General features: G+C 44.3%; 1 protein-coding gene across 1 annotated transcript in view; it reads left to right on the forward strand.

Annotated features, from left to right (window-relative positions):
• LOC311239385 (lysophosphatidic acid receptor 6-like) overlaps positions 1-16191 on the forward strand; it is a gene marked incomplete at both ends in the record, with an annotated part of 35164 nt that overhangs the window by 2530 nt on the left and 16443 nt on the right. Inside the window, 2 exons of the mRNA XM_084327692.1 lie at positions 11729-11792; positions 14680-14870. Of these exons, the coding sequence (XP_084183818.1) occupies positions 11729-11792; positions 14680-14870 (255 nt within the window). The remainder of the gene's footprint in view (positions 1-11728; positions 11793-14679; positions 14871-16191) is intronic.

Raw genomic sequence — 16191 nt, forward strand, 5'->3', positions numbered from 1 at the left:
CTTGTTGCATTCACTAGGCTAGGAACATTAGCTTGTTGCTATCAGTCGGCCTGAGTTGGCTGTTAGCTTAATGCTACACTGTTGAACATTGCCGTGAGAATAGCAGGCGTCATCTTTGACAGAGGATGTTAGTCGGCTCTACACCGTGTGCCCTGCCAGCGAGGACTTCGTCAACATGGAGAACGTAGCGGCTGGGTGTCGCAGTGGACATCGCCCTTGTAGGTAAGAGTCCTTCTGGACGCTTAACACCTCTTCTTTCCTTCCCTTCTAAATGTTTTGTAATAACGATGTTTTCCAAAACGTATGTTGCTGCACTACATTGGGGATACGACATGTGTTGTGTGTGAATTGTCTTGTCGCTGGTATAGGTTCTCTCTACCTAGAACATCGGCATTGTTTTTATGTGAGTAAAAATGAACTGGTTTGGTTGTTATGAGAACTTGTGTGTTCATGTAACGTTAGTAACGTGGTTGAGCTCACAACTAGTTGGGTTATTTACCCTGCAAAGCTATGCTTAGTGACATGTGATCGAGGGGTGAGTCCTTCTCTCAGCCTGTGATGACAATAAACAGGTAGTGTAACTGCAGCTATGGTTAACAGTTGGTTAATATAGTTATTTACGTTTACAATTTATATGCTTATTTTGTATAATAGTAATAATACACTCAATTGCTTTTCACTGTATTTCTTATTTGTTTTATATAAGATATTAGTGGCGCACTATTTTTGTATTTTGTTTGCGCAATTACCACATCTCACGAGAGTTGACACACCTGGTATCCGGTGACGTGTTTCCGTCCTCTCGTCTCTTAAGTTAGAACCGTGAACTTGAATGGTTATGGACATACCTGGCGTTCTAATAAGCAGAGAACTATCCATCAAGTCTACGTAACAAGACAATCTTCCAAGAAACGGACAGAAGACATACTTCCATAACGCATCGATGTTCTCATATACTGGCACGCAGCCAATAAGGTATTGATTGTTGTAGATAATAATTGTGGTATATGTTACAGTGACGTTCCGACCATGGGTTTTAATGAACTTGTAATATTAATGGTATCTTTTGTATGCATTTGTATTTCATGCAGATTTTACGGTTTGGATGAGGTTGGATGGAGCATCTTCATTAAAATCAGTTCAAGAAATCTGCTTGTGTTTTGCGTCGTGCCGGAGGATGTCACAGGTAGCGTGTTCACATATTAACAGGGCAGTACCTGTTCAACCTGGTCGTATCAAGGGTAAGGTGGGGAGGGGTGATTTCCCCCCGGTTTCCCTGGGGCTTTCCCCCCTCCTCTCAAACATGTTTTGTTTACAATATATTGTTTCACTATGTTTGTGGGGATACGGTGTAATCCCTCAGCTTCTGCTGGGGTTGTGCTCCTGCTTGAGAAAAAAAAATTTTCCTAGGGAAAAGATTGTTTTGGTCGCTATCATGTGGGCTTAGCAAGGCCTGTGGCCAATACATAATCGAGGACTTGTGTCTTCTCTCGTTATGAAAAACGGCGTTCCTCTTACGGTAGTGAGAGTGTACTTTTGCCTTTTTTGTTGTGATGGAGGGTTGTGTGTGTCGTTAAGGTCCACAACTGGGTTAGGTGTTGGCCTACAGAAGTCACATGTGTAAGCTCTGGTACCGGGGCTCTTAAAGGGGCCCTCTCTGGGTCTGTGTTTTTCTTTGTAAAATTCAGATGGCAGGTTTCGCACATGAGTCTATGTGAAGCTGTTAAACACTTCATGTAGCATGCTATGACTGGTGTCATGGCTCTACTTTGTCATTACATCGTATCAGGGGTGAGGGGTCATAAAGGGGTGAACTGGTAAACCTTCCTCCCCTTTTTCTGATTGGTCAGGGGTTAAAACCCCCTGTCCTTCAGGCTTCCTGTCACGTTACTGGATCAGCACGTTACAGGGTAGGGGGGGGGGGGGGGGGAGTTTCCTGGTCCCACGCCATATTGGGCGGTGGACCACGGAAATTCCCACGCCATAGAGTACGTCACTGGGCGCGTTTCTATTGGTAAGACTTCCGTGGGTTGTTCAGGCTCCATGTTATGGATCTCTGTTACAGGGAGTTTCAGAGCCTCCTCCTCAGGGAGTTCAGAGCCGCCTCCTCAGGGAGTTTCAGAGCCTCCTGTGAGTTCAGACCCTCCCTCCCAGTGAGGGAGCCTCCTCAGAGTTTCAGAGCCTCCTCCTCGGATTGTCAAGGTGAGTAGAACTTAAAAAGAAGTTCTGTTCTGTTGTATGTGTATTGAGCTTGGTGGGTGATGCAACGCAGTAGAGACGTTGTTCTTCTGCTCTGCTCCCTACTGGTAGTGTGTGTATTGGGTCAGAGCCTCCTCCTCAGGGTGTTTCAGAGTCTTCTCCTCAGGGAGTTCAGAGCCTCCTCGGTGAGTTCAGAGTCTCCCTCTCAGTGAGGGAGCCTCCTCAGAGTTTCAGAGCCTCCTCCTCGGAGAGTCCTAATCCAATTGTTACATAGCTCAATGTTGCAATATGTCTTTTCAATCTATTGCTCACGTGGGAAGTCTCTCTGGGGGTTCCCCGTCCTCTCCTTTATGGAGCAGGTTGACGGGGTATTGTTTAGGGTTTCCCTGACTCCTCGCCTTAAAGGTCTGTTGAGTCATGGTTTTCCCCCCGTCATAGGGGTACGTTGCTCCCCGTCCCCTCTTATGAAGTATGGTTGACGGGGTGGTGTTTTCCCTCAGCCACGTCGCATGGGACCCATGTCCGTATTTTTTTCTTTTCTGTAGAAAATTAAAAATTAAAAAGCGGCTTCTTGTCGTTCTCCCAGGTGGCTTGGAGGAACGGTATCTGGTGTCTTGTTAGACTATCCATTGATGTGTTTTGGGTCTCGACGTGTACATAGTGCTGGCCCTGGGTGTTTCTGATAGGGATCACGCATGGGCTTGCGCGCCTTGGTTGCTCATCATTGAAACGGCGTTTTTATGGGGCAACTGGGATGGAGTTTGTCTCTTCCGAGCGCCAGTTTACTAGGTTTGTCTCGACGAATTCTCGTTCATATCTGGGGGATGTTAACGGAATAGATCAAAGCATAGGTAGAGGGGTCTCACGCCCTTGGGGTGGGCCACCGAGCGCGGTACGAAAGGGACCGTCTGGGTGGCGCCCTCTATAATGTTTTGGATCGACACGCGTACCTACCCCCCTCCTAGTGTTGGGGATGTCGGCGTGATTAGGGCACGGGACTGATTCTGGTCGCACCGGTCCATGTCAGTTAACCCGTTGTCCGCCGGGGACGCAGATCTGCTGTTCTGGTACCCTGAGGTGTGTGTGCTTTTTTCAGGGTGGAAAATGCCGTGTCGGCCCGGGTGTTGCAGGGTTTGATGTTATGGAGATGTTCATGGTTGTGATTACTACGTATTACCCCTCACTGTTGCTTGGTCCATGTTGTGTTGTACCTTGCGCTGCGCTAAAGGGGCCTGGTCCTTCTCCATTCTTTTCGCCCCTCTCTTCTCCTGCTTAAGCAGGGCTGGGAGGGGGCTGTTGAGGTGATTCTTATGGAACTCCTCTGGCACCCCTGTGTACGTCCCGGTCCGCCGGGCCCGGTCCGAAGTTGTTTCGTCGACCCGTAGGCCTGGGATAACCCTTTTTTGAAAACTGAAACACTTGTACTGCGGTATAGCCAGTGTATACCCGCAGTTGTGTTTGAGTTTTTTCTTGAGGGGTTATAGGAACAACCACCTCATGTTTGAACCAAGGTTGGTTCCCTGGTGTGTTGGAGCAGAGTCAACTCTCGGGTTAGTCCGTTTGAGTGTGCCCCCGCACGTTTCATGACGTCTGCCAATCGTGTCAGCCTTCTCTGCCTCGACCCCTCTAGAGAGTCGGGGGGGGTTTGTGGAGGCTGTGACATGGTGCACAACAATGCCAGCATACGCCCCTTCCGCCGGGGTGCTGTTTCAGCAGACCCCTTTGGCACCTGTCTAGTCCGCAGTGCTCCAGGCTCAGGTCAAGTGCCTGTTGCCTGGATTGAGGGATCGACCTCTGCTGGAGGTCGTCTCCCCGGTGCGCTGCCTGCTCCCGCTGTGGGTGTAGCCTCTTGAGTGCTTCGAGTTTACAGCCATGCCAACCTGAACACGCCCGATCTCGTTCGATTTCGGAGGCGGTGTAAGTTCAGGCCTGGGTTGTGCTTGGATGGGTGACTGCCTGAGTATGCCAGGATCAGTGAGCCAGGCGGCGTGCTATAGGGGGGAAGGGCCTGCTCTTGGATGGGCCCTGTCCGAATACGCTGGTGATGTGGGGGGCAGTGTCACTAGTGACCGCCTGGTGAGGTCTCGATGCTGTGGCGTTGCTGGCCTCTCCAGGCCCCCCTTTTTCCGGGGGGATCCAGTCCCTTCTGGGTCTGGGTCCTCCTTCGCGCTCCGCTGCTACGGCCTTGCCACGGGGTTGGGCTTTTCTCTTGACCCCGTGATATTAGGGGTGGTAACAGGGGTTTGTTCCTTTCCGTTCGTTCCCTAGTGGCATGCAGGTTGTGCGTTTGTGTAGTCGTGGGTACGCCCCACGGTCTGCTCACCCTGTGCGTTGAGTTGCTGAAGTCTCCTCTTCGCGCAGTCGGATCCGGCTCCCTCCCGTCTTCCGCTGGGGGGGTTCGGGAGGCTCGGGTCCTCCCCGGTTCTGATGGTTATGGGGGGCCTCAGCGGGGTACATTTGTTGAGCTTAAGCTCTGCTCAGCTCCTGTGTTGCAATATGACGCTGAGCAGAGCTATACGATAATATAACGTACGGTTATGTATATAACCATAGTTATATGAGTATAGTGACGCTCAGCGTCAGGACTCACTGTGGCCCCCGTGGTCTTGCCTTGTGGTGAAAGATTGGGAAGGAGCTGATGGTATGGCCACACCCCTGCTTATGTAGGCAGCGGATGGGGGTGTGGCCAGACAGATGATGGTATTAAAGGTACATGTGAGAATTTATTTCAGTTCAATACCGGATATGGAGAGTATTGCAATATGACGCTGAGCGTCACTATACTCATATAACTATGGTTATATACATAACCGTACGTTCATGAATTAGCTGTCATCCACTGCACATACATCAAGTTCAAGTTCAAGTTTCTTTATTAGTTGTCATACAGAATACTTTGCATGAAATGTTTCTTTCTGTGTTGCTCCTGAGAGTGTGCTAGAATCAGCTAGATAATAACAAGATAGTATAAAATAAGTATAATAAGTATAAAATAGAAAGTCAAGAAGTCAAGTACATAAACAAGTGTAAACAACAAAATTGTATATCTATATATACAGTATGTACAGCTGGTACAAAAATGGTGAGGTATAGCTTAGCTTGTGGTGCCACCTTGTAGTGATGAGGTGCAATAAGGAGGTGCAATAAGGAATGAGAATGATGTGCAATTTCCTTACCAATAATATAAATATAAATATAAAGTGTAAAGTGTGTCTAAAGTGGTAAAGTGGGTGCTACAGTGTGTTGTTTATTTAAGTGAGTCTATGTGCGCTGTGGGTGTGTTGATGGTTTGCTTATTGTTCATTGTTCATTGAGCATCCTGATGGCCTGGGGATAGAAGCTCCTTCTGAGTCTCTCTGTGCTTGCCATGAGACTCCGGTATCGCTTGCCTGACCGCAGCAGTTCAAAGAGGCAGTTGTTTGGGTGGCTGGAGGCTTTGATTATTCTCTTAGCCTTGCCCATGCACCGCTTGTTGTAAATGCCTTGCAGAGTGGGAAGCCCCCCTCCAATTGTGCGTTCGGCTGAACGGGCCACTCTCTGTAGTCTGCTGCAGTCTTGTGCAGTGCTATTCCCAAACCAGGAGGTGATATTGCCAGTCAGGATGCTCTCTATTGTGCATGAGTAGAAGTTCTTGAGGATCTTCTGACTCACGTTGAACTTCCTTAAGCGCCTAAGGAAGTAGAGGCGTTGTCGTGCCTTCTTGATAACACTGTCAATGTGTGTGGTCCATGTCAAGTCCTTGGATATGTGGACTCCGAGGTACTTAAAACTGTTCACTCTCTCAACCGGTGCCCCGTCGATGCTGAGGGGGCTGTAGTCCCTGACCCCCGACCTCCTAAAGTCCACAATCATCTCCTTTGTTTTAATGACGTTCAGGGAGAGGCTGTTCTCTTGACACCATCCCACTAGAACCTTAACCTCCTCCAGGTAGGCCCTCTCGTCGTTTGCAGAGATCAGGCCCACCACTACTGTGTCGTCAGCAAATTTGATGATTGTGTTGTTGTTCCGCTGTGCCACACAGTCATGTGTGTACAGGGAGTAGAGGAGGGGACTCCCTGGGGGGCCCCTATGTTGAGAGTGATGGATGAGGAGGTGCAGTTGCCTGCTCTCACCACCTGGGGTCTGCCCGTCAGGAAGTCCAAGACCCACTGGCAGAGGTCATAGTTCAAGCCCAGGTCCTTGAGCTTGGCTATGAGTTTGGAGGGGACTATGGTATTGAATGCTGAGCTGTAGTCGATGAATAGCATTCTCACATAGTTCCCCTGCCTCTTGTCCAGGTGTGATTCTGCTGTGTGCAGCACATGGGCTATGGCGTCCTCCGTGGACCTGTTGGGGCGGTACACACTAAAAACAGATGGGTCAATTCTATAACCCAATTTCTTGGTTAATCGTGTTGGGTTAAAATTATGGGTTAATTCTCTGAGCATAACCATTATTTGGGTTATTGAGATTTAATTTTGACCCAATTTTGACCCAATTTGTGAGTTATAATAATTATGGGTCAATTCTCTGAGACATAACCCATGTGTTGGGTCAGAGAGCTGGGTGTTTCCGCCGGGATCTGCAAAGCTACACCCCTCCCCCACTGGGAACTATCGTACATGCCTTTTGTTCCAGTCAGTCAGAGGGTCACGTTCACGTTCACAGTCAACACGGTCCCACGTTCACAGTCAACACGGTTCAACAAACCCTCTTCACGATCACGGAAAAGACTTCACTGACTCAAGGTAAGATCTCGTTTCGTTAGCACAGTATTTATATCTCAACCCATCCATTGTGCCTATTGCGTCGTGTTAACCATGCACTGTGAACGTTGTGGAACTAAATTAGCTAGCTCTTCACAGCTATCTGTCGCGTCATCAGCTAGCTAGCTAGCTAGCTAGCTAGCTAGCTAGCTAGCTAGCCACCGCAAGTTGCAACTTAGCTACTAATTTCTATAATCGGTTCATCTCTAACCTTGTAAAAATATGTGGTAATCTCTATTAATAAATAAGCCACACGACACGACACATAAATCATTACCGTTCAAGCATGCTACCGAAAGTGACCAAGTCTATGAGTATTACAAAGGTTCTGGCTAGTAACTAGGCCTAGTTAGCCAGTACTAGTAACGTTACTGTTATTGCAAATTTTACCGTGTTTTGGGTTGTAATGATACCAGATTAACTGGAGACTATCTATAGCTGTGTAACATTATATGATTGATATCTTTATTAACCATATGTGTGTAATAAAGCAGTTGTCCTCTCAATGCGGTGACATAGCTGGTTCGCTAGCTAGCTACATACTGAGATTTAGCGCCATTTTGCGCCATTTTGAGGTCTACATTTCCATCATCTCTCTAATGTCCCGCGATTCGGGCATCAATTTACAACATCCTATACTAAATTAAGCAGTAGACTGCGGAAGCCAGACATGTGGTGAGGCTTTTTACACCTGAATTCAGTGCTAAATATTCTAGGCTGCTATGTCAGCAAGTATACTTGGCCTATCGTTCACACGTGGCTGAGTACTTGGGCATGAGGCATTAATTAATTGCAGATGTGTTCATTTCCACATTGCTTTCTCTTTTGTTTCAGGCCAGTCTTGATGGACAGCTTTGTCACAGAAAAGCTTATTGAGTGGCAATTGCCAGAGCTCACAGACAGTTTTAAAAGTGAGAATTTTTACTTTCTTGACCATTCAAATGTTTCCATGACAAAGCAGTATTGTATAGGGTTTCAACACACATGCATGCACACACACATTATTCTGTTCTTCATCTTGGTTCTCTGGTCCTGCCAGCCTGGTCCTGTGTTGGAGTTAGCTGCCACTGGATGGCACTGAAATTACTGTAAAAGTATTTTTGTTTTCTGTCTTTGTCTTTCAGATCAAGATATCGATGAGGAGGCGTTTCACCTTTTAGATGGCGAAACAATCCGGAACCTCATCCCCAAAATAGGCCCCAGGCTCAAGTTCTCAAAACTTTACAGAGAATTTGTAAGTGATCACTAAGTGTTCTAACATCAAGGCAGATGGCGTATACATGCTTTAAATGCAAAAGGCTAATTCCTGGTGATGCCAAGTCTCTCTTTTCACATTTACGAGTAGCACACAATATAAACGCTTCATCCACTTATTTCCAATGTTGTGAGGGAGTTTGTAGCAGAACATTTTCTTTCATTCGGTCTTACAGAAAGCACTTGCAAGGAGAACATAACGACAACCAGGCCCTGGCCCAGCCACCTAACGTACCAAATCAGGCTGCTAATACTTTCAATGCTGAAGAGCTAGTACGGAAAGTTGAGGGTGAACAAATGGCGGAAGATGAAGATAATGATGATGAATGGGACGAACTAGAGCAAGAGGGAATCACAGAGAGAGTAGCCCATTTTATAGCTCATCTTAGATCAAAATCTTCCCAGACCTTTACAAATATAAATGTTGTGGTTCAGCAAACCTCAAGTTTAATTGGAGATTTAGTGAGCAGACTACAAACAAAGACCATGTCGCTTTTCAGTCAGTTTGGGCATGATCAAAACCCACAGGTAGAGGAGCTCAGGCAGGACTTTTTAGATGCAGCTAACCCTTTCGAGGGTCTGGAGACAGACTATAAACAGATTAGGTATTTTACTAACTCTGGGAACTTCATCCAGCCAATTGAGGAGTGTTTCTCCGATAACCAAACCTTTGTACAGCGGAGAGACTCTGCCACTGGCACCGTTCGACAAGTTGCTCTGACTGATACCTTTCAGCGTATTCCACTAAAGCGTCTTCTGGTCAAGATACTGGAGCTTCCTGGTGTTTTACAGGCCATGATGGAATGGCAACAGAGAGAGAGTGATGCTCTTCAGGATATATTTGATGGAGATTTCTGTAAAAATCATCCACTCTTTTTGAAAGAGGTGTCAATCCCATTGCTGTTATACAATGATGATTGTGAAACTGTGAACCCCCTCGGGTCAAAGACTGGGGTTCACAAGTTAGGATTTATATATTTTATCTTGAAGAGTTTGCCACCAGACATCCTATCCAATTTGCAGTCACACTTCTTGTTGGCAGTCTATAAATCAGATGATGCAAAAACCTATGGCATTGATGCAGTGTTGCGCCCTATTGTGGAAGAACTAAAGTGTCTTGAGAGGGATGGCATAACTTTTAACACGTCTAGCTTCCAAGGCGTTGTCAAATTCGCCATTGTTCAGGTAGTGGGAGACAATTTAGGATTGAACGCAATACTTGGTTACATAGAGAGTTTTTCGGGGAACCATGTGTGCCGTTTATGCAAAATACACAGAGATGTCTTGAAAGTACAGACACAGGTAGACGATACGCTGTCCCGAGATGTGAATACTCACGCAGAGGATTTACGGACAGACAACCCCTCTCAGACAGGCCTTAAAAGAGACAGTGTCCTCAACAGTCTGTCTTTTTATCATGTTACGGACAATATGGCACTGGACATAATGCATGACATCCTCGAAGGGGTAGGGCCATACGAATTTAAACTTGTGTTAAATGCACTCATAGAACAAAAGCTTATCTCACTAGATAAGCTAAACTATCGTATCACTAGCTTTGATTATGGCTTTTGTGATGTGGGAAACAAGCCCTCTGTAATAAGTAAGAATGATTTAAAGAACCTTGGAAGCCCTCTGCATCAGTCTGCAGCTCAGATGTGGTGTCTACTAAGGTTACTTCCAGTAATGATCGGTGACCTTATCCCTACAGACAATAAGGAATGGGAACTTCTCCTACTCCTATTAATGTGCATGGAGATCATCTTCTCTCCATCCGTTACTCATGCAGCAACACAGTACCTGAGTAAAATCATTGAAGAGCATCACTCTCTTTTCCTGGATCTATTTGCTCTGCATTTGCGCCCAAAACACCATTTCATGCTTCATTATCCAAAAGCAATTCGAACACTTGGACCATTGATCCATTTGTGGGTAATGCGCTTTGAGGCAAGACATGGATTCTTCAAACAAGTCAGTCATGTCACTTGCAACTTCCGCAACATTAGCAAAACCATGGCTTATCGACATCAGATAATGCAATGCTACAGTTTCATATGTGGGTCTGTGTTAAGCCACAACACAGAAATTGGTCCAGGGTATACTACCTTTCTGGCTCATTTTGAAGGCTATAATGAAATTCAAAGTGGTCTCACAGGAATCCCCCTTTTCGCTGAATTGTATGTACCGGCCAGGGTCACTGTTAAGGGTACAACATACAGACCAGGCATGACAGTGTTTATGTCCTATGACCAAGATGGAGAGCCTCAGTTTGGGCTTATTAAAGCCATTTTGGTTTTAGAGCCATCTGTAAAGCTAGTTGTTTAGAGGTGGGAGACAATGGGGTTTGAGAAGCATTTCTTTGCTTACAGTGTGATCCAAACCAAAGATTTGTTGGCTATCGATGTGAAAGAGCTGCTTGATCATCACCCACTACATGCAGTCCAGTCATACAGAGATGTTGACACTGTATTCATCTCTCTGTGCTATAGACGTTTTTAGACTGTGAATGGCCATCTGAATGGCCACTGCCACTTGTAAATAGTGAGGAAAAAAATCAGGAAAGAAACACTGCCTTGATTTACTAGAAACACAGTGATAGCCTACAGTATATATTCCGAACAGTTAGTCTTTAGTTTCATGCTGTGGACTGCCTTACTCTGCTACAACTCTTCGATGACTGAGATACATTGTTGGACTGCTGGGATGGGGAAACTCCTTGGACTACTGAGATGACATTAATTGTTGTAAGTAAGAATGTGTTTAATTAAAATAGTTCTACAACTAAACACTAACCACTTCTATGACAAAATAAATCTTCACCAGTATTTAAATGTTTCCATGTGTGTAGGCTATTGGCCATCTTGGGTGTCAATCGGTTAAATGGAAAATGACACTGCTGACTGCAAATATATTTTGTATCTGTACACAACAACTCACTTTAACCTAAAATGCCTCTAAGCTGATAACCTTTCTTTGCTGCAAAAGGCTTCGAATGCTGAGCCACCTGCAACAAGCCTTGTTGCTACCATAACCCCCATGGAGGAATCTGCAGCTTCTGGATCAAGCCAGGAGGTCTCCACCGTAGAGGAATCGAGGGCAGCAGACCAGATTGTGATTCTACGACCGGTTCCACTATTTGTAAGTTGTTCAAGAAGCATGGATGGATCTGGAAGCACTTGGAGCCAGTACATATCTCAGAACTTCAATACTTAAACTAACTCATCTATACTCTTGTCAGTATTTTATTTAGCTAATATTTGACTAGGGTAATGTTTTTAAATATCAAATGTTGACCCTTGATTTGTGACACGTCCGAAATCTGAAGTCCTTGAACGGGTTCTCAGCCTAGGCTCCCGCCTATCCCCTGTGTTTTTGGCGTGAGGCAACAACTTCAGATGTGTAGGCTACACCGCATAGACATGCCGCTAGTACATCACAAGGAAGAAATCTGTATGCTGCCAGAGTTAAATTGGTTGATGGTACTACAGCACATCCTTAACAGCTGTCATGTTTCTGTCATGTCTCTGCAGGATATCGTAGCGGCTCTTTCTGCCGCTCCCAATGGCGGGCAAATTCTGGAGAGCCTGGATAAAGGTGATTCCATCTTCGGAAAGAAAAGAATTGCCATGGTCAAAATACTGGTGGATTTGCTGATCCAAAAGTTTGGAGAGAGGTACGTCAAGTCTAGAGTTGATTAGGAGGCATAACTTGACTCATTTAGAGCTAAAGCGTCCTCTAAAAATGACCCCCAAATGAGAGTTTCATAATGTAATTTGGCTTGTAGGCCTATAGCTTTTTTTATTTTTATTTTTTTTATTTATTTATAATATAATAATAAATAATAAATAATATTTATTTAATTATTTATAATATAATAATAAATAATAAATCATATGTATTTAATTATTTATTTAATAATAATTATTATTATTATTAAATTGTTTTATTAATTAATATTGATTTTATTTATTATTATTATTATTATTATTATTATTATTATTATTATTATTATTATTATTATTATTATTATTATTATTATTATTATTATTATTATTATTATTATTATTATTATTATTATTATTATTATTATTATTATATTTATTTTTATTTTTTATTTTATTTTTTATATCCTATCATTCTGATCTATAGCAAGTCATTATATTTGTGCTTTATGTTATACCAGGACTGGTGAAATGTTTCGATCTATGTTTACAGGCCAACCATGGACATAAAAGAGGCCCTGGCAGAATCCTTGGTGCGGACATTCCCATCATTAAACGATGGATCAGACCGTGGCTATGTAAGTTTTCTTCCTCCAGCCTAGTTCATAGAGAAATGGAACATTTGATGAGTAGTAATATTAGTAGAAAATAAGGAGTCATTTTTCTCTCGCAGCACATACAGGACACCCAATGTTAACCCGTTGAGTAACACGTTTTTCTACAACTCAAGTTCAGACCTATGTTGCTGTATTTCAGTAGCACTAAAAGTGAGTTTTCTTTATTGTATCAGAAACTTCAGAATGTAATCTTTCAAAAGAGACCAGGATCATGCATGTGCTATAAGTATAAAGTATAGTATTTTGTGTTGTGTTTGTAAATAGCTGTAAAAAATGTATGGCATTTTACAATACAAAACTTTCCATTCCTGCACGAAAATCAATCAGATCCAATTTGATTGTACTCCAGGTACAGGGTTGATGCATTTTATCCCCCCCCCCCCTCCCTGCTCTTTGTTTCAGGTACAGGACTTTTTCCATAATTTAAGCATAACATTGCAAAGGGTGACAGACTGAGTCTTATAGTTTCCAGGACATATTTAAGCATTACATCACACGCAGGAGTGGTTTGTGACCAATAAACCATGCCTAGGGGTGGTTGTTAGGCCCGAGGCGCAGCCGAGGGTCGTTAGACCCCCCTAGGCATGGTTTATTGGTCACAAATCACGACTGCACGTGGTGTAAAGCTTTTATACAACTGCCAGATTCATCCAACCTTATTTCTATACAATAAACACACATTAATCGAAGATTTATTGAAAAAACCATCCGCCAGAAAAAGTAGTTCCCACAACTCCATGTGGAAGCAGCTTGAAGTGCATCCAACCAAACTAACACATCCAACTGTGTATTATTGGAATGATTGAGAGAAGTTGCCTCATGTGGAAGCAGCTTGAAGTGCATCCAACCAACTAACACATCCAACTGTGTATTATTGGAATGATTGATTGAAAATTTATTAAAACGTTTTCTTTGCCCTATAGGAAAAAAACGTTTTCTTCGCCCTATTTTTTTATTTATTTCTTTTAGCCTAAACTTAACCAGTTGGAAACCAGGGGTACAGTAATAAAATTAGCAATCAACCAATCAATCAATTCAATAGACCATGCTCACTTAAAACAGCGCTGCTTCTCTCTCAGTCTGACTCCCCCGCCCCGCTGTTGCAGACAGGAGTGTGTGTGTGTGTGTGTGCGTGTGTGTGTGTGTGTGTGTGTGTGTGCGTGTGTGTGTGTATGTGTGTGTGTGTGTGTGTGTGTGTGTGTGTGTGTGTGTATGTGTGTGTTTGTGGGTACGCCAGCGTCGGAGAGTGTGAGAGAGAACGCTGCAGTCGGAAAGTAGGAAGGAAGAAATTTAAATCAATCAATTAATCTATCAATCAATCCGCGATTTTTCTTTTGTTCTAGATTGAGTCAAGACCCATCAATTACATCATCCAACATTGTTTAAAATACTAACACGTTCCCCTTGACAGAATCGCTTTATATTTAGTCGTTATGACGCTATCAACATATCCATTTGTTAAAGATTATTGTCCGCCATCTTGTTTTTTCCGACGGAGTGATCCGGCGGAGTGATGTGATTCGGTGGTGGGCGGGTCCTGGGACCAGGAGCGTGGATTATGAAGGATACATACGTGTAAATGGACTGTTTCAGCCAATCAGAATAGAGAAATTTGCATGCCGTTGTATAAGGTGCATCAAAGGCCGGAAGGGAATGAAGAATGGCAAACCTTTCTACTATCCAGCTACTGGATTCATTGAAGAAAGGCTTCGGAATGTCCGAAAGAGGCGGGGTTCTGGGTCCAGACAGCGAATGCCTGAAGCCAACGAGCCACCCAGGGCATACATACCAGGTAATACCTGGGGTCGGCAAAAAGGGCCATGTTTTCCTGTGTCCCCAGGGGGTAACTATATTCTTCACCAGGGGGAGCTTACTGCACATGAATCCTCAAGGGGGGCTCCATGGAGCAAAAATGGCTGATTTCTGACTTTACCTCGTTTAATATACCTTGTTGAACCCCTCACCAAAACATGCAACAATGCTGGGCAATAGCACCTCCCTCTGGTCAGCCGGGGCGCCTGACTGGAGGGAAAGGATCTGATTGTAATAATGTGCTAAGTCCTACTGGTGAAAATGGGTTACGAAATCGGAGATCATTTTTAGATAGTTAATTTACCATGTGTTGTATATATGTTTCTATAGAATCGACCCTGCCAGAAGAAAGGGCCCAGCAGCAGAGGGAGTGGCTGAAACATAACCTGGAGCCCTTCACTCAAGTTCAGGAGTACCTGAAGGACAACGTCCTCTACAGAGCCAAGTGGATTCGGGGAAATCACTCCAAGGACATAGAAGAGGTCATTACGGAGTACCCTCGCCTCACCAGCCCAGGCATGGTATGGATCTACTGTAACATATTGCATCTACAATGATCATTCATAATGGTAGTTTTTAACCTGACCCTAATTTCCCCATCTACTTATCTAAATGAGTTGAACTAGCCTTTAAAATATCAGCTGTCACATAACATTTCTTTTAGGGCTGTCAGTTTATCGCGTTAATTAGATTAATTAATTACAAATCCTGTAATTAAAAAATCAACTTGGAGGTTGGGTTATTTTGGGTCATTAGTATTCGTTTATTTGACCCAAGTTATGGGTCAAATGAAATAACCAATAATATTGGGTCAAATTAACCCACACACTGGTCGGGCCCTTTTTGACCAGTGAATTGGGTCAAAAATAACCCAAATTGGGTCAAATTTTACCAATCTGTTTTTAGTGTGATATGCAAATTGCAGGGGGTCCAGGTTGATGGGGAGCGAGGAACAGATGTAGCCCTTTACTAGCTTCTCAAAGCACTTCATGGCTATGGAGGTGAGAGCTACAGGGCGGTAGTCGTTGAGGCAAGCAGGCTTGAATTTTTTGGGTACAGGGATAATGGTGGACTTCTTCAGACAGGTGGGGATGACAGCCTGTTCTAAGGACAGGTTAAATATATGTCAGTGAATACCGGGGCCAGTTGGTCGGCACAGACTTGATATTCCTGATATTCACTTTCTTAATAAAGGTCCTCCTCACCATGTTCTGTTATCCTGAACACTGAGTCTCCATTGCAGTGGTTTGTAGGCTGGTGCTGTTATTCACAGCCTCAAACCTTGCATAGAAGGTATTGAGATAATTTGCTAAGGAGATGTCACTGTTCAGCTTGAGGGAGGTGCCTTTGTAATCTGTCATCGTTCTGAGGCCCTGCCACATACCTCTAGAGCAGCGTTGCGTTGTTATTATGGGCTGAGCCGCCACGCAGGATAATGACGCCGCGCGCACGCGCGCGCACACGCACGCGCGGCCCCGCGCGCATGCGCATATGTTCCCTCGCGCACAATAATACACTTTGTTTGTATAGCCTTTCATACAGAAACTGCAGCTCAAAGTGCTTCACAACAGAATTAAGACAGGCATAAAATGAGCACATAAAGTGCAGACATATAAAATCAGTTTTTCACATTAGGATCTAACATCCCAACAGGCAACCTTGTTTATGGTTTGATTCAGTTTTAATATAAATAATAAAAATAAAGAGAAGATTAATTAATTATCTACTCAGTCCCGAAGTTTGTGATGTAGATATGGAATGTCCCGGGTTGCTGCTGTTTGCAGAGTGTGTTGTTGTCCGGGGGTGAGTGGTGGTGGGTGGGGGGTTGAACAAAGAGTCCCA

The sequence above is a fragment of the Notolepis coatsorum genome, assembly GCF_963971535.1.
Source record: "Notolepis coatsorum genome assembly, chromosome: 13".
NCBI classification, from domain to species: Eukaryota; Metazoa; Chordata; class Actinopteri; order Aulopiformes; family Paralepididae; genus Notolepis; species Notolepis coatsorum.